Genomic DNA, 25,926 nt, shown 5'->3' on the forward strand with positions numbered 1-25,926 from the left:
AATTATATATATTTCTTTTGTTATTTATTAACATCCTCTGTATATTTTTATTGGAGTTTCCTTTTTTTCCTTATTGTAAGCACTTTTATTTAGTACAATTTAGTAAAATTTTTACTGCCTTTTTACTACAAAAAAGAAAACCTTGTAAGGAAAAAAACTACATTTGTACATGTATACAGAAAAATTAATCCGGGCTGCATGTGGTGGCTCACACCTGTAATCCCAGCACTTTGGGAGGCCAAGGCAGGCAATCACTTGAGGTCAAGAGTTCAAGACCAGCCTGTCCACATGGTGAAACCTCGTCTTTGGTAAAAATACAAAAATTAGCCAGGAGTGGTGGCATGCACCTGTAGTCCCAGCTACTTGTGAGGCTGTGGCAGGAGAATCACTTCAACCCAGGAGGCAGAGGTTGCAGTGAACTGAGATTGCGCCACTGCACTCCAGCCTGGGCAATAGAGCAAGACCCTGTCTCCTCCCAACAAAAAAATTAGATTGTATGCTGGTCAAAATATTAATAGTAGTGTTTTTATATGGTAGTGGAATTTTTGATGGTTTTAGTGTTCTTTATACTACATATCTCTATTTTCTAGTTATTCTGTAATAGTTTCCTTTTTGAGATAGGGTTTCACTCTGCTGCCCAGGCTGGAGAACAGTGGCACTGTCACAGTCCACTGCACCCTTGAACTCCTGGGTTCAAGCAGTCCTCCCACCTTTGTCTCCCAAAGTGTTGGGATTACCTGGTCTAATGGATATTTTTCATACAACAAAGAAATTCTAGTTCTTGTGACTGACGACTGAAGGACTTTTTATCCTCACTCCCTGTTAACCTGCTCTGGCCTCTCCTGCAAGGGTGGAGCTCAGTCCTCCCACTGTGCTTGGCCCTGCAAGGGTCCCTGGTGCCTTCCCCACATGCCAGCTCCTGCCCCTGCCTGGACTACGTAGCTCGGCACTCACCGGCAGTGTGGGAATGGGAGGGGAGGCGGGAAAGTGTCTTGATGTTTTCTTCTTCCCTTGCACACTGCCAGCTTGCTATGGGATGGATGAAGAAGAGAACCACTATGTCTCGCAGCTCAGGGAAGTCTACAGCAGCTGTGACACCACGGGGACCGGCTTTCTGGGCCGCCAGGAGCTGACCCAGCTCTGCCTTAAACTTCACCTGGAGCAGCAGCTACCTGTCCTGCTGCAGACACTTCTCGGAAACGACCATTTCGCCAGGGTGAGTGTCGGACTTCATTGTCGTAAAGGAAAGCACAGGGGTCTGTCGTTGGCTCCTATGGGCATTTGATAAGTATCAGCTGAATGAGGATACAAGTGTCAAAGGAAAGTTATTAGCAAACGGAACAGTATACTAGTTTTTCCCTCTATGGAAATTCTACATTGTAGAAAGTGGTTTCTTAAGATTACTTGTTTTTAATGTGGTAATTTCCAGAGGTTTGGTTTTGTTTTTCCAGAAAGATATTTTAGTGGTTTGTCACAGGGGCAGAATGGTGAAGGGGTTTGGTATGGGCCAGTGGTGTGTGGCTCACAAAGGCCACATGGGTTGGGCCTGCGAGCAGCTCACACTGGTAATCAGAGAGAGTGTCACAGTCTCTTGAAGGCAGATTGTCTTATACAATTTCACAGTTTGAAGTGCATCTAGGAGTTGGACAAAACAATTGCAAGCTGCTGTTGAAAGAATGAAGGATACCCATGTCCAAAAGTATCCCATAATTTCATCTAGGCCAGATAGAAAATGTGAAATTGGAGGGTTCTTTTCTATCAGAAGGTCAAGATCATCTAGAATGGGAATCTTGGTCCTAGACTGCAACCTGCTTTCATGATCAAAACACTAAAAAGCACCTCCCCGTTCCTACTTCTTAAACGTGCCTGGATGTTAGTGCTAACAGCAGTGCCTTATCTTGTTGGTCATCTTAACTATGAAGGAGTAATATTTTTTCTACAAGACTCAGTATTTTCTTTTTGTTTGTTTTTTTGAGACAGTCTCACTTTGTCATCCAGGCTGGAGTGTAGTGGAGCCATCTCGGCTCACTGCAGCCTTCACCTCCCAGGCTCAAGTGATCCTCCTGCCTCAGTCCCCCAAGTAGCTGGGACTACACACCTGCGCCATCACACCCGGCTAATTTTTGTATTTTTTTTGTAGAGATGGGGTTTTGCCATGCTATACAGGCTGGTCTCAAACGCCTGAGCTCTAGCAATCCACCTGCCTTGGCCTTCCAAAGTGCTATGATTACAAGTGTGAGCCACCACACCTGCCAGTATTTTTATTTTGAATGGGGGAAAAAAACCAGCCAGTAAATTTTCCTGAAATGTCCCTTGGGCCAAAACAAATGAAGAAAAGAACCACTCACTGCTGGCCTAGTAGAGAGTCCGGGTGAATCCGACCTCTTGTTAGTTCCTCAAGGAAGCCTCACCTGCCCTGTCAGCAGGCCACTGTGCCTCCCTCATAAGGAGCTCTCCTCAGGCAAATTCATGTCCTTTCTCTGACTTTGTTTTCTATTCCTGCCTTTTTAAATGCGCTTAAGAGGGCAAATGTGTTATTGATAGATAATGATCTAGCCTCTCTTGCTATCACCTGGAAGTGTATTTGGGACATAGATGAGCAAAAGGCACATTGGTGAAAAATCAACGCTCTGGTTATTTAAGTAATACAGACAGATGGTCCAGTTTTTATATATATATATTTTTTAATTTGAGTCTGTGTCTTGCTGAATTGATATTTTTGAAAAATCAAGAATTTGGAAATTAAACTTTGGAAAATTCAAAACCAGAAGAGTAACTTTTGAGTCCACGTTCAGATTGCAGGCTTTGCTGATTGAATAAGCCATGTCATTCCCAAGGCTTTCTTCATTTTATATTTATAGGAATGATACAAGACAGAAACATCCAATTGTGATAGAATAACCATGATTAGTATTAGAGCATCAGCAAGGAGGAAAATTCGCTTGGGTTATGTGCGATTTCTGACATGAACCCTGTCACACGCGTCCTGAAAAGCGGCTCATCTGAGACGGAATTTCCTTCAGGAGGCTTGAGGCTTCTCATGTTTGTGAGGAGGGGATGACAAGAAAGTTGGGTACCACAGCGGTGACAGGATCTGGGCCCTTTCTGACACAGCTCACCCTGGGATAGCCATGCATGTCCGGCCATCGTCCGTCTGTCTGTCCCAGCTCCATCCCCTCCTACAGCCATAATTTTCTGTTCCCAGAAAGCAAGTCAGATGTTAGATAAATTAAGAAGTAACTTTGTTTGCACTAGTGCTCTTGACTGTGCTCTGACGTTATCTTTCTCTTCTCTCTGTAACATTTTGAGAGCACCCTGCCAACACTGTAGGTGCCTAGCGCTCACCTCTCCCTGCCTGTCCCTTGATCCTATCTCCTCGGAGATGGTTGGTCATGGTGGACGATTTTTCTTTTCAGGCTCTGCTTGCTTCTCTGCTTCGTCCCACAGACAGGGCAGAGTTCCCACAGCCCCTGTAGGTGGAACATCATACAGAGATTTAAGGGAAGTGGTATCAAGCCAGAAATATCCATATAGGTGTCCCCACTTCTCTACAAGAAACCCAGTGGTAGAGATTTCAGGGAGTCTCCAAGAAAACCAAGATAAACTCTTTGTCCAGGAGAATGGATTGGCTTTTCGATTCAAATACTACACATCCAGGTCAAGTGCAGTGGCTCACGTCTGTCGTCCCAGCACTTTGGAAGGCCAAGGCGGGCGGATCACGAGTTCGGGAGTTGGAGACCAGCCTGACCAATGTGGTGAAACCCTGTGTCTACTGAAAATACAAAATTAGCTGGGCGTGGTGGCGCGCACCTGTAATCCAGCTACTCAGGAGGCTGAGGCAGGAGAATCGCTTGAACCCAGGAGGTGGAGGTTGCGGTGAACCAGGATCACACCATTGCATCACGCCCAGCCTGAGCGACAGAGCAAGACTCCATCTCAAAAAACAAACAAACAAACCAATACTACATATCCGGTCCTTGTAGTAATTCACATATATGATATTATATAAATGTTACTGATACAGAAATCTTGTAAAAATGAAACAGGCCAGGTGCGGTGGCTCACACATGTAATCCCAGCACTTTGGGAGGCCAAGTGAGAGGACTGCTTAAGTCTAGGAGTTCAAGATTAGCTTGGGCAACAGAGTGAGACCTCGTCTCTACAGAAAAATCTTAAAGGTAGCTGGGTGTGGTGGCATGCACCTGTAATTCCAGCGACTGTGAGTCTGAGCTGGGAGGATTTCTTGAGCCCAGGAGTTTGAGGCTGTAGTGAGGTGTGATTGTGTCACTGCACTCCAACCTGTGCAGCAGCATGAGACCCTGTCTCATATATATATGTATATGTATATATATAATGTTGTCTCATATATATATATATTCAGAGAAAAAAAAGATGGTCATATCTGTATTGAACAGGTACAAACCTTTTTCTTCTCACTATTTCCTAAACAATGCAGCCTAACAACTATTTACATAGTATTTACATTGTACTGGCTATTGTAAAGTAATCTAGAGCTAATTTAAAATATACAGGAGGATGTGCGTAGGTTATATGCAAATACTACATTTTATACAAGGGACTTGAGCATCTGTGGAGTTTGGTATCTGCCAAGGGTCCTGGAATCAATCCCCCAGGGATACTGAGGGACAATTGTAATTTGAAGATGAAAGTACCTCTAGATCACACATTCCAGCCCCTTTACTTTGTGGTGAGTGAGTCTGAGATCATGCGGAGATGGGATGGTGTATCTTATTGGTATAATACCTGAATATATGCGGTTGCTGCTCGCCTTTTGTGAACTGTAAAGAAGGACATAAGAAAACAAACAAGTGTGGTCAAGATGGTGTCAGACTGAAGTGACACCAGACTGGGCCATCTGATCCCACTGCTCTTTGATGGATGGAAGAAAGTCAGCTGGTAATTATTACCAACAACACAAAAGAATCTGTGATTAGAACGAGCGAAATTGCAATTTCATTATTTGTCTAGTATTTGACAGCTATTTCTGGGGGACTTATTATGTGCTAGGCAACACCAGATGCTAGGGATGCAAGGAGGAAAGACTCACAGTTTCTATCTTCCTGTGAAATGACATGCATTCAAGGGATGCATTCTAGCATTCATTCAGACAGGAAAAATTTGGAAACAGCTTTTTCAGTATGGGATTGTTTACATAATCCTGGTAGCTCCATTTGTTGAAATCTTTTGCAGCCCTAAAAAAAGGAAGAAGTAGTTCAGATGTTCTGATAGTGGCAAGTGAGCTAACTCAGGCCATGCTTTCAAGGAGGACTACTAGAAAAACTGAACAAAATAATAAAAACAAGTATTTTGAAAACATGGCCAGACCTTATCTCTACTAAAAATAAAAATCAATTAGCTGGGGGGCGGGGTGGTACACACATGTAGACCCAGCTACTCAGGAGGCCAAGGTGGAAGATCACTTGAGCTTGGGAGACTGAGGCTGCAGTGAGCTATGATCGTGCCCATTGCCCTCCAGCTTGGTGATAGAGTGAGATCTTGTCTCAGAAACAAACAAAAAAAAAGTGTAGTAAATTAAGTACCCAGAGAGGTAAGGTTAGCACACAACAGCCCATTTTCCTTGAGAATATTTTGTGATTTTTAAGTAAGCAACTGAGAAATTGATCTGTGGCTTTGAGGACCTCAAAGGGCCCCAGAAACATATGTCAAAACCTGGACTCATTTCAAGTAGAAACCCAGGGTTGGCAAACCAACCCCAAATTTAAGGAAGAATCCTGAAGGGTAAGACCTGTATGGTAAAGATGAATTGCAGTCAGTCATTATACTGCTTTGTGGTCTGATCTTATATCCCTCAGTACACTAGATAATCTCAAATCCTGCACTTAGATTACTGGCACTGCATGGATAGGCACCTAGCCAAAGCAAACAATAAAAATGCCATCATCCCAAATCTGAAATTATTCCTAAATAATAGCCAAATACAATGACCAGCATACGATAAAGGATAACTGGGCAAAGAAACAAGACAGGATGAGCAAGAACCAGCAGAACTGACAATGGAAGCAGACCCACAAAGATGTGAGATATTAGAATTGTTGGACACAAAATATAAAACAACTATGGTTACTATATTAGAGATTTTTTTAAAGCTTCAAAAATATCTATAAGAACTCTAAAAAGTGAAGTAACAAATCGGAACAATGAACCAAATAAAATGTCTAGAATTGAAAAGTATGATCACCAAAATTTAAATAGAAGCATTTAAGAGCAGATTAGACACAGCTGAAGAAACCATTCATTAACTGGAGTCATCCAGAATACAGCATGAAGATATAAAAAGAGGTGGTACAGATGGTGTGAGAAAGTCCAGCATCCCTTTAACTGGAGTCCCAGGAGGAAACAAGTGAGTGCTGGAGGGGCATTATGTGAAGAAGTAATAGCTAAAACATTTTCAGGACAGATGAAACATACTTCTTGGGATTCTAAAAGCCCGTGGAATTCCAAGCAGGATAAAGAGACTTCTATATCTGGCATACTATGTGAAACTGAAGGAAAACGAAGCCAGAGAGAATATCTTAAAAACAGCCAGAAGTGGGTACACAGGATCCCTTTGCATTTTTCTTACAACTGCATGTGGATCTATAATGATCTCAAGATGAAAAGTTTAATAATTTTAAAAGGGAAGCTAGAGAAAAGACATATCCTAAAAGTGAGCCATAGTTAGATTGACCATTGCTTTCTCTAATGTAACAGTAGAAGTCAGAAGACAGTAGAAAGATATCTCCAATATGCTAGAAGAAAATGACTGCCAACCTGAATTTCATACCGAGTAAAAATAACCTTTAAGAATAAAGGTGAAAGAATGCCTCTATGAGAAGGAGAGTTCTGGTTAGCAGTGAAAAGATATAGAGGCAAAGACACCCAATAAATATTTGTTGAGTCCCTACTACATGCTGCTAAAGTGAGCTCACATTTTAACTGGGGGGCAGAAAATAAGTAAATGCATGTATAATTTAATTCAGATAGTAATACATGTGTGTCCCAGGCAGAGGTGTCTGCAAAGAAACAGCCGCATTTTGCATTCAATGGCAGCAACAGAGATGTGCTCATGCAAATTCTTGGCCAGATTTTGGAAGCCTACTTGGACCTATGACCCCAAACCTTCTTTTCCAACACTTAGTGGTGATATTTTGACCAACCTAATAGCCCTTCTGTTGATTTCTTTCTGTGTGACTTTCACTGAAACGTACCTACAGAAAAGAGCATGTTTCCAAGTGTACAAGGTCAGTGAATATTCCAAACTGAGTGCACCTTTGTAACCATCACACCCTTATCCCTCATCATGTCTTTTTGGTTCCTCTGCTACCAAAGGTTAACCACTGTCTGGACACCAACACCATAGATTTTTTTTTTTTTTCTTTTTTTGCCTGTTTCTGAATTTTATATAAATTCTGTATTTTAATACAGCACATACTCAGTACATACTCTCAGACTTTTTTTTTTCTTTTTTTTTCTCTTTTTTTTTTTTTGAGACAGGGTCTCACTTTGTCACCCAGGCATGATCTTAGCTCACTGTAGCCTTGACCTCCTGAGCTCAAGCAGTCTTCCTGCCTCAGCCCCCCAGGTAGCTGGGTCTACAGGCATGCACCACCATGCCTGGCTAATTATTGTGCTTTTTTGTAGAGATGAGGGTTCACTATGTTGCCCAGGCTGGTCTCCAACTCCTGAGCTCAAGCAATCACCCTGCCTCTGCCTCCCAAAGTGCTGGGATTACAGTGGGATTACAGGCATGAGCCACCACACCCGGCCATTCTCTGGCTTCTTTACTTAATAGTATGCCTCTGAGATACATTCATGTTACTGTGTCTATTGGTGGTTTGTTCTTTTTCATTTTCATGAATTTCATTGTATGACTATGCTTGTATCAATTTGTTTATCCATTCTGTTTGAATGAACAGCAGAGTCATTTCCACTATTCTAAAAGGATAATTTATAAGTTATAAATGATTTCTTTGTTAAAAAAAGAATTAATGTAAAATAAAAACATGTTAGACCAAAAAATTGGCACTAGCATATTCAAGAAAGACAAAGTTCTAAAGGATGTATTTTAAATAGTTGGAAAATTATTCCAGATGGAAAGTCAGAAATGCAAGAAGAAAAAGAGAATAAGTATGTGGATAATTCTAAATGAACATTATATAAAACCAAAAATAGTGTTTTGTGAGGGTTTAAAACATATAGAAATAAAATATGTGATAACAAAGACATTGAAGTCAGGAGTGTGGTAACTGGAGCTAATATATTTCACTGGCTTTATATTGTCATAGAAGAGGGTAAAAGTATTGATTAATAGTCAACTTTGGTAAACTAAGCATGGATGTTGTAATTTTAGGGTAATCAGTAGAAAAGTAGAAATAGACTATATAACTTTTTTTTTTTTTTTGAGACAGTCTCGCTCTGTTGCCCAGGTTGGAGTGCAGTGGCGCTATCTCGGCTCACTGCAACCTCCGCCTCTTGGGTTCAAGTGATTCTTCTGCCTCAGCCTCAAGTAGCTAGGATTACAGGCACACGCCAGCATGCCTGGCTAATTTTTGTATTTTTAGTAGAGATGGGGTCTCACCATATTGGCCAGGCTGGTCTTGAACTCCTGACCTCACGTGATCCACCTGCCTTAGCCTCCCAAATTGCTGGGGTTACAGACATGAGCCACCATGCCTGGCCATAACATCTAAATTAATAAGAGAAAAGTGAAATCCTAAAATAGTGAATCCAAAGGCGGGGTGGGGGAAGGGAGAGAAAAAGCAAGCAAGTCAAATTGAAAGCAGAAAGCAAAATAGTCAATTTAAATCTAGTAAATCAGTAATCATGTTAAATGTAATTAGATTACATATTTAAGTTGAAGGATAAAGTTTGTCAGATTGGACAAAATCCAACTGTTACCATTCATAAGAGACATATCTAAAACATAAGGATATAAAAAATTGGAATTAAAAGTTCAATAAAAAGATATCGTGTAAATACTGACCAAAAGAAAGCTGGGGTAGTTTCTGGATAAAAGAGAAAATGGACTTTATGGTGAAAAGCTTTACTGAATTAAAGAGTGTGAGCATTTTATTATAATAAAAGGTTCAGTTCACCAAGGGAATATGCCCTATTGGCACATTCTGTGGCCCAGCAATCCCCTCCTCAGGTGGGTACCATAGCAAAGCCTCTAAGGACACAGAGAAGCTAAATGAAACTAAGCTTCAGGCATGCATGCAAATGAGGTCTAGAAAAGCAAGGAAGCTGTCACCATAAAAGTCAGGGTAAGGTTCAGGAGATGTAGGGGGAAGGGTCGTGGTGGAGAGGCCTTCTGCAGTGCTGGCGGCGTTGGGGACACCATGGGGGCGTTCACCTTACGTGTAACGTTTCGTGGTCATCAGATCCCTCTTTCCTAATTATGTTGTTTGATTTACAAAATTGTTGATAGTGTTTATTTGGTGGTAGGATTATGGTCCACTTTTACTTTCCTTACCATGCTCTTCTATTTTTAAAAATCTTAAGTAAATATTTGAAAACATGACTGTTCTTGTTCTAAAAGGCAATAATAATATGTTTTTATCTGAGAGAAAATGCAAAAGATTCGCTTATGAAATGTGTGATCTGTTGAAAGTGACATTGTCCTCTGTCACCTTCAATTCACCCAGGTTAACTTTGAGGAATTTAAGGAAGGTTTTGTGGCTGTGTTGTCATCAAATGCTGATGTTCGCCCCTCAGATGAAGACAGTAGTTCTTTGGAATCAGGTAAGAGGATTTAATCCTATTGGCCATATTTTATTTTCATTATTTGTTTGTTAACTTTTGGAGTGTGATATTCTAATGAAAGAATTCAGCAGTTCTGAAAACTGAATTCTACCTTACTTTCTGTCACCCACAAGGTATATGGACTTGGAAAAAACACTTGATTTTTTTTCTTCCTTTGTTTATTTGTGAAATGGTGTCATATAATAATGCGTACTGTGCCCGCCGTGGATGATGACACTGCACTGTGCTGATGTAAGTGATCAGAATCCTGTTACAGGGACAGGGCTGCTGGGACACAGGCTACGTCCCTAAGTGGAAGTGGCATCCTTGGGGAAAGCCACCTGGCCTTGGTTTCAGCCTCAAGGTGCCAGGATGGTAACAGGCTGTGGGCGAGGTCAGCGGGAGAGCTGCCAGGCCTGGAGTGTTGAGGTCGTGGTGGCCTGCTTCTTGGTTGCAGATGGCCCCATGTCAGGAGGGTGTGGAATGGGGGTGGCTCTTTCCCTTTTGCAGGGGTGCTGTGTTTGTAGTATTGATTGGTGTGTCACAGAGGGAGCGCTTCCCTCGTGTCTCACAGCAGGATGTCCTGGTCAGGAGGGGTGTGTGGCAGTAGGGTTTGGGGCAGAGGACGGGAAAGCGGAAGGGACCAGGCTCACACAGAGGTTTTCTGTGTGAGCATATGGCATTGAGCTTTGTGTATGTTTACAAAGAGTCCAATTAACCCTCATGGAAATCCTGTGGCATTACTTACCATACCAGTTATTCAGATGAGGAACTGAGGCCCCAGGTGAGAAGAGAAGTTGGCTTGAGTTCCTTCCTCCCCTGAAAATGGATTTTTCTTTTCTACCACATGACCAGGCTGCAAATTTTCCAAATTTTCACACTTTGCTTCCCTTTTAAATATAAATTTTAGTTGCAGATCATCTCTTTGCTCATGAATATAAGCATATGCTGTTAGAAGTAGCCAGGGCACATCTTGAATGCCTTGCTGCTTAGAAATTTCTTCCACCAGATACTCTAAATCATTTCTCTCAAGTTCAAAGTTTCACAGATCTCTAGAGCAGAGGCAAAATGCCACTAGGCTCTTTGCTAAAGCATAGCAAGTGTGACCTTTTTCCAGTTCCCAGTATGCTCCTTATCTCCATTTGAGACTGCTGCAGTCAGGACTTCATTGTCCATATCACTATTAGCATTTTGGTCACATCAGTTTAACATGTCTCTAGAAGGTTACAAACTTTCCCACATATTCCTGTCTTCTTCTAAGCCCTCCAAACTGTCCCGACTTCTGCCTGTTATCCAATTCCAAAGCTGCTTCCACATTTTCATGTATCTTTGTAGCAATGCTCCGCTCCTGGTGCCAATTTTCTGTATTAGTCTGTTTTCACATTGCTATAAGGAACTACCTGAGACTCGGTAATTTATTTTTAAAGAAGAGTTTTAATTGACTCACAGTTCCTCAGCCTGTGTAGGAGGCCTGGCTGGGGATGCCTCAGGCAGAGGCACAATCATGGCAGAAGGTGAAGGGGAAGCAGGCATGTCTTACATGAATGGAGAAGGAGGAAGAGAGAGCAGGGGAAGGTGCTACACACTTTTAAACAACCAGATCTCATGAGAACTCAGTATCATAAGAACAGCAATTGGGAAATCCACCTGCGTGATCCAATCACCTCCCACCAGACCCCTCCTCCATCGCTGACAATTACAATTTGACATGAGATTTGGGTGGAGACACAGATCCAAACCATATTAACCTCCCATATGCTCAGACCGTTCTGGTGAGAGTGTGCTAGGCCAGTCCTTGATGGTGCCTGCTGTCTTGGAGTGATTGTTAATCAGGCCCATGATGACTCTGTCCCAGTGGGGTGAGAGATATTCTGGTCGCCCTGCGTTATTGTCAGCTGCCTGAAATGTCAGTTGACATTTAGCGTGTTCAGTCACGTTACTGAGAGTCAGGTGTATATGTTCACGGATTTTTGGAGGTTTTGTTGGTCCTTTGCATAGATAGCTAGATTTCCTATTAGTTTTTCATTACATAAAAGCAAAATATGCTTGAAAAAGTGTACATAGCAGATAGAGGTTAGGGGAAAGTCCTCCTCTCCCCACCCTTGCTTTCTCAGTCTCCCAACCAAGGTCGTAGAATTGCCGTTGTTCACTGTTTCTCGGGTCTTTCCAGATGCTTCTATGTGCAGAGCAGTGCGTGTTTGGGAGGCGCACTCAGTGCTGAGTGTGCATCTTCTCAGAGCGTATCTGCTGGCCTGCATGGGCCCATAACTGCTATAAAGGACCCCCTCCAAATTTCCTGTTTTCTTTCCAGCTGCCTCCAGTGCCATCCCTCCAAAGTATGTGAATGGTTCTAAGTGGTACGGCCGTCGGAGCCGGCCCGAGCTATGTGACACTGCCACAGAAGCCAGACATGTGCCCGAGCAGCAAACCCAGGCCAGCCTGAAAAGTCAGCTCTGGCGCTCAGCGTCTCTGGAGAGCGTGGAGGTGGGTCAGGCCCCTCTCCCACCCCAGCTGCCCAGTGTTGGGAATAACAAATGCTTCCTTTCATCCCTGTTTGTAGCACGTGATCACAAGATGTAGGGAGGACAGGGCACTCTCAGGCACCTTGAGTCACCAGAAGCTTGGTCACTTTGGGGAATGCCATTTCATTTAAATTGGGTCTGGTTGTCTTCAGGACAGTCCTGGCCACAGGATTCTCTCCTGAATTGGTGCAATAGAGAATTCGTGCATCAATCCTTTGTGTACAGTATCTCTTTTTCCCCGATACCACCACCAACTCTAGAAGGCAATGTTTATGGCTTCGTGGGAGTGAAGGGTCAACGTGCTAAGAGTAGAAAAGGGAAGATGCCTTTTTGAAACAGCCTGGAGGTCAGGAGTGTGAGTGTGTCAACCCCCAGCCCTACCTATCTTGAGCACTTAGTAATACTGAGGCCCAGCACTTACAACTGGCCTGTATGAGCCAATGCCTCCTGGGGCCTTGGAAGTTGCCTCCCTGTCCCCCAGGCTCCCTGGGTCATTTGCTGCAGGTGGCTGGTATGCAGGGGTCACGCAGTGAGAGGGGGATGGGCCCAGGAGATGGCTGCCAGAGTCTCGTGGGGCTTCATGTTAAGAAATATGTCCATGGGGCAGGTCCGCAGCTTGTAAGTTAATCATGGACTGGGTCAAACCATTTTCAAGGATTCCAAAAGGTTCCTGGTTCCCGCTCTCTGTACCGTCAGCTTCTGCCAGGTGGGTCTCCATCAGGAGCACCTCCTTCTTAGGTCGGGGCCCCGGGTGGACTTGTTTACCATTTGTCTTCACCATTTGTGGAGGCAAAGAGGAAAAACAACCAAAATATATTTAAATCTTAGAGTCTCTTTTCTCAGGGGCATGTGACATCTAGGCGATGCCAGTAAATCCAGAATATTCCTTTTTCGTTCTGTTTTAAAAATTTGGACCTCAGGGATGGAGAGATAGTGAATCTACTCCTTGTGGTGGATCTTCATTGGTGCCATTCTGCTTCTTAAATCATCTTTAATTCCCAAAACCTGAACATGGGGAAAGCCGCCTTTAGGGTTGTCAGTGCAGTTGAACTCAAAAAATGGGGTTGAGTATTTATCACCAACTCACAGATTCTCCCCAGTCAGAGCCAGTGCCAGCTTTGAAGCATACAGAGTCTTGGTCACCAGGCATCCATTCCACAGTCAGTTGTGGGGACACACAACACCCGGACAAAAGCAGACTTTGACTCTGGTTGGCTGACGCAGTGACTGCAGCACGAGGTTTTTACTTAAGTCGCACATTTCTTGATGGCCCTGGCTCTTGTCTTGGGTGCAGGTTTGCGAAGGCTGCTGGGGTGTGAGGTGATGACCAGGTGCTGTGCTATCCCGAGCCCTTGAAGGGATACAGAAACCTGCTCTCTCACCTTGCGACTGTTTGCTGAACTGATGTGGTTGATGAGGGAAAGGTGCAGAGAGGTGTGTTGCAAGCGTCGTATGGAGAGTGTGTCCTGAGACTGAATGATTGACCGTGGCTGCAGGGCTGGCTTCTTTCAAGTGCTGGGTCTGAAGCCATCACCATCATCACCATGCAGAGGGGGACAGGCTTCTCTGCTGCTAGGACACAAGTGTTTGATTGTATTTGCAGGGTCAACTGTTGACGAATGGGTTTATGTTGAGGAGCCCGAGCGTGCGGAACAAGGCGTGTCCCCTGTCTCCCTGGCCCAGCCCCTCGCTGCTGCTAGGCGGGGCTCACCTGGGGCTGCTAGCTGGCATGCAGGGCAGCCCCAAGGTGGGGGTGGGCTTCTCCTCTGAGGGATTGACTCCATACTCAGCCATCTGCCGCTTCCCCAAACATCCTGCTCTCTTTGTTCCCGGTGCTTCGTCCCCAGCAGCACCCCCTGGAACTCACAGCCTTCTCTCTGCATCTTTCTGCAGAGTCTCAAGTCAGATGAAGAGGCCGACAGCACTAAAGAATCTCAGAATGAGTTATTCGAAGCACAAGGTAAAGCCTCAGCCTCGCATTTGGTGCTCTCTGGCTTTGCCCAGAGCTTTGAAAGCTGAAGAGCCGGGTCACTGGGCAGTACACACCACAAGTTTAATTTCCTGGGAAATGCGTGGGGTTGTGTCCCGCTGGATTCCTCCTTCTCCAGGAGTGGTCAGAATGTCATCATCTCAGCAGTGAGGCTGTCACTCAGTCCTCATCCTCCCAAGGTCAGACCCTGGGGCAGAGGCCCGTGGCCGAGGGAGCAGTGTGGTTCGTCACACTTTATGGTCTGCAAGTACTGATGTGACCCTAGCTGGCAGGTATGGACCTGTGGTTTCAGGCAGGAGGGCCTTGCTTGGCCCCGTCACCTCAGACTGCCCCTATACCTCCTTTCTGGCACGCTGGGTTAGATACAGCCTCTCCCCTGCTGTGCAGGGGCATTGTTAGCACCCGTCAGGGTTTCATCTGTACCACAAAGGGAGTGTAATACCTGGTCCTGGAGCTTAAAGCCTTACGTAGCAGCCAGAAGGCCAGCAGCTGGGACACAGAAGCAAATCACAGGGTGCAGCTCACAGCGCTGTGCAGTGTGCAGGGGAGGTTCACCATCTGTGCTGCCGTGGTGCCCTCTGCAAGATCTGGCATTTTGGGAAGAGAAGCTACATGCAGGGGCATGATCGAGACTTCAGCTCCCTCACCACGTTTCTGGAGTGACATGCATTACATGTGTTGTGGGGACAGAAAGCTAGACAAAAAAACTTCCCAGTGGATCCCCCTGGGGAGAGGAACAAAGGCTCTGGGAGAGGAGGACTTCTTTTTAATTTTAATTATCTTGTGCTTGCCTATAATACTTCCTTGACATTAAAAAGCAAACAAAAATATTAATTGTGATTCCTAGAGTATTTTGGATAGAAAAGACCAACACCTATGCAAACAATGCAAAAACAGAAGACTCCGTAGAAGTGACTGCTGACTTACCTGATGCCTGCAGGAGTGAAGAAAGGGGCCCCACAGAGAGGTGGGTGTGAGAGGATCAGCGTGGTGGCCAGACGCTGAGCTCTGAGGAACTACCCAGGTGTGAAGCTGGCAACCTGGCTAACCCTTGCAGCAGGCTTGGCATAATCCGAGCATCCCTCCTCTCAGAGCAGCCTGGGGCTCGGGTGAAGTCTTGCTGAGCTTGGTAACAAGAGCTGAGGTTCACACCAGGCTCTTATGATCACAGCACAAGCTTTTACATCGCTGCTGCAGAGCTCCGAGGAGCAGGGCTGCAGTGCTCAAGGAAGGATTGGAGAAGGTGAGAGACATAGGATGGACTCCATTGCATCTAGGGCCTCTGTTGGGACACTGGAAGGCTGGGTTTGAAATCATATGAAGCGTCACTGATGCGTCTGGGCTGGAGGAGCTCAGCTGAGGACAGCCTCGGAGGGGTTGCAGCAGGCCTCAGCGTGGCTGGGCTTCCTTACAGCATGGTGGCTCTGGGTAGTCAACTGCCTCACCTGGTGCCTCAGGGCCCTAAGGACACGTTGTCCCAAAAACAGGGCTGGGATTTCCTCACTGAGTTCAGGCCAGCCTCAAAGTCACAAAGCATCCCTTCCACCACGTTCTATTGATCAAAGCTGTCACAAGGCTACCAGATTCAAGGAGAAGGGACACAGACCTGAAGCGAAGAGTGTCAAGGAAATTTGAAGCCACATTTCCAAACTGCCTCACATGGGCAGGCTGAAAGCAAGAAGGAAGGCAAAGAGGGGAGAAGTTAGAACAGGGGGGGTGTCATGTGCTTCAGGAAACAGGAAGGCTGGAGGCATTGATGGATGTGTAGGGAGCAAACTGCAGGATCCTTAGCAGCCAGGCATGTAAGGTGCAGGTATAGGGGAGTGCAGGCCGCTGCCATGGCCTTTGAGGAGGCATTGATGGGAGGAGCTAGTATTTCAGGGTGCAGGGATGCAGGTGACTGGGGAGGAGAAGCTGGAGCCCGGCTGAACGCTGAGAGCCCTCTTCAGGCTGCCAGCGCCCCCTGTCTCCCCCTGTTGCAGAAGGATCAGGGTGGCAGCGTTGGGTGTGTCCCCTTGCAGGAGGCATGAGGCCATCCCAGGAAGTCATCAGGCTGCAGGCTGCACTGGATCCCGCCGGTGAGGCGTGGGCAGGGTCAGTGGCTCCCAGTCAGTGCCCTGTACCCCAGGAACCCCCAACCCCAGACAAGGTGCCCTGCCATTCTCTGCCCTGGGCTGGGCTGCAGGCCAGGCAGGCCGCTGACCATGCAGGGCAGGGAGTAGCACTGGTCTGTGTTCCTTAGTCCTGTGAGCAGTTTCACTGTCTTTCCAGGCTTTTCCATGTGAGTCAGTGGATGCCCTAATGAGGCCTCCCCACACAGGCGGTCACATGGGCTGACTGTGCAGAAACATATAGCTTGGATAGAGGGCATTGCCCTGGGATTTCTGCCAAAGTAAACAGTTAGCACCCCTTGGACCATGGTCCTTGAATGCCTGGGCCATTTTTTGTTCAACTTTTTTTTTTTTTTTTGAGGCAGAGTCTCACTCTGTCGCCCAGGCTGGAGTGCAGTGGCGTGATTTCGGCTCACTGCAAGCTCCGCCTCCCGCGTTCACGCCATTCTCCTGCCTCAGCCTCCGAAGTAGCTGGGACTACAGGCACCTGCCACCACGCCCGGCTAATTTTTTGTATTTTTAGTAGAGACGGGGTTTCACCGTGTTAGCCAGGATGGTCTTGATCTCCTGACCTCGTGATCCGCCTGCCTCAGCCTCCCAAAGTGCAGGGATTACAGGCTTGAGCCACCGCGCCCAGCCTTTGTTCAACTTTTATCTCAGTAAATGTCAGGGGAACTGACCTGAGCTTCCAGCTGTGGTGCTGAACAAAGCAGGCAGACTCCTATATGCTGAGAAAAGTCAGCCAAGCCACCGTGTCTTCCATCCTTGACTTGATGTCTAGATCTAGGGCAGCGAAGGGAAGGGCTCGCAGGAGGAGGCTGTTTTTCACCCAGTGATTTCAGTGCTCAGCCTGGAGAGCAGGTCGGGGTTCCTTCCAGCAGTTTACAGAAAGCTTTATGCAGGATCAGAGCTGACAGACACTAGTGCGCACACACTCGTGTCAAGCTCAGAGGACTTGCCCGACCTCTTCTGCCAGCCTGAGAAATAACCCAGTATCAGGATTGCTTTCACATTTTTTTCTTGGAGATTTCAGGCACCTTAGGCTGGAAGGAACCTCGGAGGTGGCCTTTTCTTACCCGTCCCTTTCCTCTTGTTTTCCTCAACCCAACCCACAGTGTCATTTGTGAGCACACAGTCTGCCTTCCTTTGGGGGATGGTGGCTTTCCTGTTACCAGCAGGATTATCAGTAATTCATGCCCACATGGCTCATCTACCTGAAGGATCCAGACCGCTGAAGCAGAACTGCAACACTAAAGTCTGTGTTGGGTGGAAGCAGACATGTCCCTGCTCTGGGCTCGGTGGTGTGGACGAGGCATGGAGGAACATGTCTGGCTGGACACATAACTCACCATGGGAACACGTCTGGCTGGACAGCTGGCTCACCACAGACACTTTCTCTTGGATACCCAGTGTCTGTCCTCATTCTCAAGCTGTTTCCACAGCTTCAAACACATCAAGAAGACAAGTGACTGAAGACAAAGGTTAGGAAAAGTGGCCTTCCACCACCCGAGCCCACTGATGAGTCGTAAAGACACCAGTGCCTCCTGAGTGAGGCGCGGAGGACACAGTGCCACCTGCAGAGCATTTATGCCAAACAAACAAATGAACTTGAGCCTGCAGCCAACCTAGACTTTGATGCTAACTCAGGTTTTCAGGAAATGTTAAGGATGGAGGAGCTTGTTTGACGACAACACGGGGAAGCAGGCAGATAGATCTGGATGTGGAACATTCCACAGAACAGTGGGCCTGATTTCTTTAAAAAGGCATGGACTGTGGGGATTTGGGAGAGGTGCTTGTGACTGAAAGATGTGAGAGGAATAACAGCCAAGGGCACCCTGAGGAGTTTGGATGCTGGTTCAAACAAATCAACTGTAAGAATATTTTCGAGATGCTTGGGAAAATCCTGTTGATTTTGTTAGGTGTGATAGTGGCATTGTGGTGATGTAAGAATATATATATTTTTTCTAGAGATATGGATCAAATATGTGGGGGAGAAGTAACATGAGATCTGTGATTTCAAATAACCGAGATGGATCCTGACTCATGGTGTTTTGACTCAACGATTTTTCAACTTTGTGATGGTGTGAGGTCGATATGCATTCAGTAGAAGCCGTCCTTCGGTGTCCATGCGACCATTCTGATTCACTTTCAGTACAGTGTTCAGTAGATTACATGAGACATTGAACACATTAGTCTAAAATAGGCTTTGTGTTAGAGGATTTTGCCCCACTGTCGGTTAGTGTGTTCTGAGATGTGTATGGTAGGCCAGGCCCAGCTACGATGTCAGTGGGTTAGGTATATTCAGTACATCTTTGACTTGACGTTTTCAGCTTATTGTGGGGTTATTGGGCTGTAGCTCCATCATAAGTCGGGGAGCATCTGTACTTCTAAATAGTTCAGCCGTAAGGAAAGCGGGTAGAGAAGAAGCCTGTGGCAGGGTGCTGTCATAGTGGAGCCTGAGTAGCAGGTGCTCTGGGCTTCACTTTACTCTTTGCTCTGTGTAAGTTAGAAAGTTTTCAAAAATTAACTTATTAAAAGACTGGTCTTTTTATTGTACATACAAATAATAGAGTCCTCTCCCTCTTTTTTGTTTTTTTTTTTTTTTTTGAGACGGAGTCTTCTTCTGTAGCCCAGGCTGGAGTGCAGTGGTGTGATCTCGGCTCACTGCAGTGTCCGCCTTCCTGGGTCCAAGCAATTCTCTGCCTCAGCCTCCCAAGTAGCTGGGATTACAGGCGGCCGCCATCACACCCAGCTAATTTTTGTATTTTTAGTAGAGACGGGTTTTCACCATCTTGGCCAGGCTGGTCTTGAACTCCTGACCTCGTGATCTACCCGCCTCGGTCTCCCAAAGTGCTGGGATTACAGGTGTGAGCCAACGCACCCGGCCCCTCTGCCTCTTTTAAATGCTCTCATGGCTGACCATAGAAGGTTCTCTTCAGAAAGAATTTCCCCATTAGAGGCAGATATTTTCCCCCAACATTTATTTTGAAAATTTGTAAACAGAGTGAAGTGCAAACAACTGTGGCATGAAAACCCATGTACCAACCACCTAATTCCACCTTTGATGCTTTGCAGCTCCCCTTTGTCGGTCCATCCATCCCTCTGTCCATCCATCCATCCCTCTGTTGGTCCGTCCATCCAGCCCTCTATCCGTCGGTCCATCTGATTTCAGTGTCACTGACCAGCATTGCTGTGCTTCCCCTGCATGCTTCAGCCTGGAGCACAGGACTTAACTGTTGCTGGTTTTTCTCCCCAGCCTTATTGAGGTGTGATTGACAAATAAAAATTGTATATATTTTAGGTGTACAGTGATGATCTGAGACATGTGTACATTGTGAAATGATGACCACAGTCCAGCCAGTTAACACATGCATCTCAGGTAGTTATGTGTGTGTGCTGAGAACACTTGAGATAGACTATCTTAGCAAACTTCGAGGAAGCAATCGGGCCGTATTAACTGTAGTCACCGTGCTGTACATTGGGGCTCCAGAAATTACTCATCTTGTAACTGAAAGTGACCCCCCTCAACCAGCATCTCCCCCACCACCCAGCTCTGTAACCACCCTTCTACACCCTGCTCCCGTGAGTTCCTCTTTCCTTAGATCCCACATGTGAGTGAGATCTCGTGGTGTTTGTCTTTCTGTGTCTGCTTATTTCACCTAGCGTTATGTCTTCCACATTCATCCATGCTGTTGCAAAGGGCAGAACGTCCTTCTTTTTAAGGCTGAGTTGTGCTCCATTGTGTATGTATCAGGGTCTAACTGTGACTCCCCCCTTGCTTCAGGACAGCTGCAGACCTGGGATACCGAGGACTTTGGGAGCCCCCAGAAGTCCTGCAGCCCCTCCTTTGACACCCCAGAGAGCCAGATCCGGGGCATGTGGGAAGAGCTGGGGGTGGGCAGCCGCGGGCACCTGAGTGAGCAGGAGCTGGCTGTGGTCTGCCAGAGCATCGGGCTCCGGGGACTCGAGAAAGAGGTGAGGGCACAGCAGGCCACCCGGCCATGTGTTCCTGGCCATGGTCACGGTTTAGTGTTGGGTCTGGAAACCCCTCTACCCTTCAGCCACTAATTTAGGTGCATCACTTTCTAATCTAAAATCCTTTGGTGGCTCTTGGCGTTTCTGCCAAAAGCTAAAAACCCCAGACACGTTTGAAAGCCCATCTCTGATGGAGTTGCCCAGTCCCACCAACTCCCTGCCACGCTCAGGTGTAGCAGGCACTTCCCGTTCCTTCACTCACATCCTTCCTCTGCCTGGATGCCTTTCCCTCTTCACTGTGTGACCAGGTTCCACTGCGCAGCCAAGACAAAACCCCCAAGCCTGTCTGCATTCCCCAGTGGCTATGTTCCATCTCCTCCTGGGTGGGAGGCCAGTCTGCCTTGCTGGAGTTCTTCTCAGCCCTGTGTCCTTGCTGGGCCTCACACTGCAGGACCTGACCTCGCTCAGCATCCCGCAGGCTCCAGCCCCAGCAGACACTAAATAAGCATTTGTAGAACTGAGAAGTTCAGGTGACACCCACTCACAGTGAAATGGAAACCAAGGCCTGTGGGTTTTGCAAGATAGAGGGAGGGGGTGCCTTGGAAAAATACAGCCCTCATGGTCTACAAAGTTTTGAGGCTGGATAAGACAAGGAAACGGCCCTTGTTGGGTACCTGGAACCAGAGGGAGGGAGGGAGGGAGGCCCCAGTGAGGGCAGCTGGGTGGAGCTCTTATGGGTGGGCCTGAGGTATGAGGGCTTTTGTTTAGGAACTTGAAGACCTGTTTAACAAACTGGATCAAGATGGAGATGGCAAAGTGAGTCTTGAGGAATTCCAGCTTGGCCTCTTCAGTCATGAGCCTGCGCTACTTCTGGAGTCTTCCACTCAAGTTAAACTGAGCAAGCCTTGGTCTCATTACCAGGTAAAATGCAACAGTTAAATCCCAGGTAAAATGCAACAGTTAAACCCAGCAACCACTGATGTCACTCTCTGGTGACTAAAACTGCTGACTCCTTCCCTGTCTGTGTCACCACACAACGAGCTGTCCAAGAACTGGACAGGCCATGCACACACGCATGTATGTGGGAGGCCACATGACGTAGATTCTGGAACCACATAGATTTGAGGTGGGTCCAGTATTGCTCTTCCCTGGCTGTGTGTCACTAGGGGAGTTACATTCTCCAAGCCTCACGCTCACATGTAAGCCGGGGGTGGTTTGGGTGTCCACCTCCCGGGGCTACAGAAGGCAGTGCTCAGGTGAGGAATGTGCTGTCAGGTGCCCACCTCCCGGGGCTACAGAAGGCAGTGCTCAGGTGAGGAATGTGCTGTCAGGTGCCCACCTCCCGGGGCTACAGAAGGCAGTGCTCAGGTGAGTAACGTGGCTGCTCAGGTGCCCACCTCCTGGGGCTACAGAAGGCAGTGCTTAGGTGAGGAACGTGCTGTCAGGTGCCCACTTTCTGGGGCTACAGAACGCAGTGCTTGGGTAAGGAATGTGGCAGTTCCTCAGCCTGTGGTGTGATATGCCCCAGCAAGAAAACTCCCTCCCATCCTCCCCATTGTGGAATAGCAAGGGCAATATTTCTGTGTTAGTCTGTTCTCACATTGCTAAAGGAATACTTGAGACTGGGCAATGTATAAAGAAAAGAGGTTTAGTTAGCTCGCGGTTCTGCAGGCTGTGCAGGAAGCGTGGTGCCAGTGTCTGCTCGGCTGCTTCTGGGGAGACCTCAGGAAGCTTACAATCATGGCAGAAGGTGAAGGGGTGCAGGCAGGTCACATGGCCAGAGCAGGAGCAAGAAAGCAAAGGGAGAGGTGCCACACACTTTTAAGCAACCAGGTCTCATGAGAACTCACTCACTATCACAAGGATAGTACTAAGAGGGATGATGCTAAACCATTTGTGAGAAATCCACCTCCAAGATCCAGTCACTTCCCACCAAGCCCCACCTTCAACATCAGGGATTCTATTTTAATATGAGATTTGAGCGGGAACACAGATCTAAGCCATATCAGTTGCCAGAGGATCCAGTGAGTCTGTCTAGGATTGGTCCTGATAGTGTCCCTTAACCCATGCTCTATCTCTTGCACAAATACTGGGTCTCTCTGCAGTTTGAGGAGACCAGGGCATGGCTGCTGAGGGGCTGGATACTTCTTTGCTGCTGCAATTGGTCCTGAATTTGGTGAATGGTGTTGTAGGACCTATAGTGCTATTCTGTACCGGGGGTAGGTATGCCTGAGAATCTAGGTTTCTGACCCTAAAGTCAATGAGGGCCGGGCATGGTGGCTCACGTCTGTAATCCCAGCATTTTGGGAGGCCGAGGCGGGCGGATCATTTGAGGTCAGGAGTTTGAGACTAGCCTGGTTAACATGGTGAAACCCTGTCTCTAGTAAAAATAAAAAAATTAGCCAGGTGTGGTGGTGCACATGTGTAATCCTAGCTACTCAGGAGGCTGAGGCAGGAGAATCGCTTGAACCCAGGAGGCAGAAGTTGCAGTGAGCTGAGATCGCATCATTGCACTCCAGCGTGGGTGACAGAGTGAGACTCCATCTCAAATAAATAAATTAATTTAATTTAATTTAATTTAAAAACCTAAATAATTTAGAAACCTGGTGAAAAGAAATCAATGAGGACCCAGCACAGTGGCTCATGCCTATAGTCCCAGCAGTCTGGGAGGCCAAGGTAGGCAGATCACTTGAGCCCAGGAGTTTGAGAGAAGGTGAGACAACATAGTGAGACCCCATCTCAAAGATTTAAAAATTATCTAAGTGCAGTGGCACATGCCTGTGGTCCCAGCTACTTGGGAGGCTGAGCAGGAGGATCACTTGAGTCCAGGAGGTCAAGGCTGCAGTGAGGCTAACATCAGTGAGAACGACAAAGAAGAAACTCAGGAGCCAGCACTGAGGAAAGGGGTCAGGCGGCCATGTAAGGCCAGAATGATCAACATGAGGTCCCACAGGTCGTGCTTAATGTGGGCTGGGGAGATGCCTCCTGAACTGGCTTGCCTTCATTGTCGAACGCCAAATCAACTTGGCCATGAGCCACTCATGCTGCATTCTGAGGGTCTGGGGGTGTGTGCGCCTCTGCCTGGGTCAGCGCACTTCTGCCCTTCCAACCTGCCTTGGGTTTCTTTTCACAGCTGAGGCTTTCCTGGTGCTGGCATGGACTCTCTGGGCCCTTGCCTCTGTGAGGCCAGACTCCCACCTCTGTGAATTCAAGGGTGGAACATCAAAACTCCTTTGTCGTCCCCTCTCCAAGTGATGATGAGTGTGCTGACTGGGGCTGGCCAGTTGGGCCATGTGGGTGCAAGGCCTCAGAGTCCTGGGTGTTGGGGGCCTTGGTTGCATGTCCCGGCTTTCTCACCTGCACAGCCATGTGACCTTGGAGAGGTCATGTGATGGGGCTGCACCTCTGACCTGTCCTCTGAGAGCTGAGGGTCTCATGAGCTATTCCTGTGAGGCCCTCTGAGCACAGGCTGGGGAGGATGGAGAGCACATCAGCAGCACACAGGTATGAGGCTTTGGACGCTGGGCGCAATGGGAGTCTTCCTGATGTGCAGGTCCCAGAGGAGAGCGGCTGCCACACCACCACGACCTCATCCCTCGTGTCCCTGTGCTCCAGCCTGCGCCTCTTCTCCAGCATCGATGATGGTTCTGGCTTCGCTTTTCCTGATCAGATCCTGGCCATGTGGACCCAAGAGGGGATTCAGAATGGCAGGGAGATCTTGCAGGTTTGGAACTGGGTGATGCCTGAGCTGGACAGGGAACCTGGGGGGCCCGTCTGCTGCAGAGGAGGATGGATGGAGCACCCCAAGCCGGGGACCCAGCAGGGGTTTGTGCTCTGTGCAGAGAATGCCATGCAAGGAAGTCCAGGCAGAAACCTATACCTTTTAATTTTTGCTACTAAAATATAGGACATTATAATTTAAAAGGATAAGAAATAAAATACAAAGATAGTGTGAAAAAGTCAATTTGAAGGTAGCCTTTAGTGGCTTAGACATTTCCCCTGAATGTTGGGCCAAGGAGTTTAGATGAATGGAAAGAAATTGCCTGTTGTAATGTCGATGTCTGTTGGGCACCACTGTCACTGCAGTTACTGATGAGCTCAGAGTGAGCCCGAACTCTCCGGAGCTCCTGCCTGGCTGGTTGAGCTGTTCTCCCCCATGGCGCCCACTTACCCCAGGCCCTTCCCGCCACGGGCCGGGTGTCAGGAGGCGCACCCTTCCCTCCGTGTTCTGCTGGGGCTGCCTGGGAGGGAAGTTGTGGTCCTCGCATGGGACACAGCTCCTCACAGGCTCAGGCTTCCCAGAGGGACGCAGGCCAGCCCTGGAGATTTGGAAGGAGCTCTGCCCTGGCACAATTTGGTGACACCTGTGCAGGGGCAGAGGTGTGCAGGGGCCCAGCATGGGTGAGGAAAGACAGCCTCATGAGGTACAGTGGACTAGACTTATTATTTTCATTACTTTCCATTGTTAAAAAGAATGTCAACTGAACAAAAACCTATTAAATAAGAAAGCCTACCTGCCCCCCTCCCCCATTCCCTGGATGGGGTGACAGCTGTTGGTATGATGGGCGTCCTGCAGAACTTTTCCCTGGCACATGAGAGATGCATATTATTTATACATTCCGATGAATTTTTTTTTTTTTTTTTTTTTTTGCAAAATTGGTATCATACCGTTTGTCTTGCAAATTTGTGCAACCCTTCGCTTTTCCTATGAAAAATCTGAGCATTTATATGCATCGATGTCCTCTTGCTGCTGTGCTGGCATTTCTCTGAGGCTGGACTCCTGAAGTTGCACCATGTAACTCTTGGAGGCTCTGTCATATTCCCTCAGAAAATGTCCTGTTGGCACAGACAGACAATACAGGAAGGAGCCCAGACAGCCCTTGAAACAGTCCACCCAACTCCACGGACGAAGACCCTCATAGGCCCCACCTCATCTGTTACCGAGTCCCCCAAGATGGCAAAGCCAGACCTGCACAGCTGGCCTCGCAACTGTCCTGAGAGCCAGAGGCGGAGGCAGGATCACCAAAAATCGCTTGCAGGAAGGGCAGAGAGCACAGGTCTCTCAGTTCCAAGATGCCCAACACCTGACTCCGCAGCTCTGGGAGTTCCCTGGCTGCTGTTGCGCCCTGGCTCTGATGAGTGCATCTTGCCTCTGCCCTTTCAGAACTTATTCTCTTTCCTATTTGTACTAGAGCTGCTGGTGCTGCTCTGCAAAGACAGTGGCTTCTCCCTCACTTCATAATAGATTACTGCCAAATTCTGCCTTGCAACTCAGTATCATTTCTGACCTCAGGCTGCTGTGGCGGCTCTGTCCCTCTACGCCATCCAGTGACGTAGTGGGGAGCATGTGCTTGTGTAGGGACAGCTTTCCAGGCGGCTCCCCAGCCTCTCCCAAGATGCCATTGCTCCTCAGGAGCTGCTGGGAAGTGGGCAGCATGGAAAGTCAGCCCCTACTCCATAGAGGCGGAAAAAGCAGAGGCAGAAAAAGCAAACGTGACAGAACATTAGCTGCCGCTCCCTTGAGCTGAGGGGCTTAGGGTGTGTGTGGCTCTATTTTTTGTTGTTT

The 25,926-nt window shown here is 47.3% G+C and overlaps 1 protein-coding gene across 1 annotated transcript in view; it reads left to right on the forward strand.

The window, feature by feature from the left end:
- Positions 1 to 25,926, forward strand: part of NINL (ninein like) — a 134,405-nt gene that overhangs the window by 63,677 nt on the left and 44,802 nt on the right. The window contains exons 2-8 of the mRNA XM_030915808.1: positions 1,026 to 1,216; positions 9,666 to 9,762; positions 12,074 to 12,246; positions 14,178 to 14,244; positions 20,170 to 20,360; positions 21,129 to 21,281; positions 23,914 to 24,084. Coding sequence (XP_030771668.1) covers positions 1,037 to 1,216; positions 9,666 to 9,762; positions 12,074 to 12,246; positions 14,178 to 14,244; positions 20,170 to 20,360; positions 21,129 to 21,281; positions 23,914 to 24,084 — 1,032 coding nt within the window. The 5' untranslated portion in view covers positions 1,026 to 1,036. The remainder of the gene's footprint in view (positions 1 to 1,025; positions 1,217 to 9,665; positions 9,763 to 12,073; positions 12,247 to 14,177; positions 14,245 to 20,169; positions 20,361 to 21,128; positions 21,282 to 23,913; positions 24,085 to 25,926) is intronic.

Source organism: Rhinopithecus roxellana, chromosome 13 (genome assembly GCF_007565055.1).
Source record: "Rhinopithecus roxellana isolate Shanxi Qingling chromosome 13, ASM756505v1, whole genome shotgun sequence".
NCBI lineage: Eukaryota > Metazoa > Chordata > Mammalia > Primates > Cercopithecidae > Rhinopithecus > Rhinopithecus roxellana.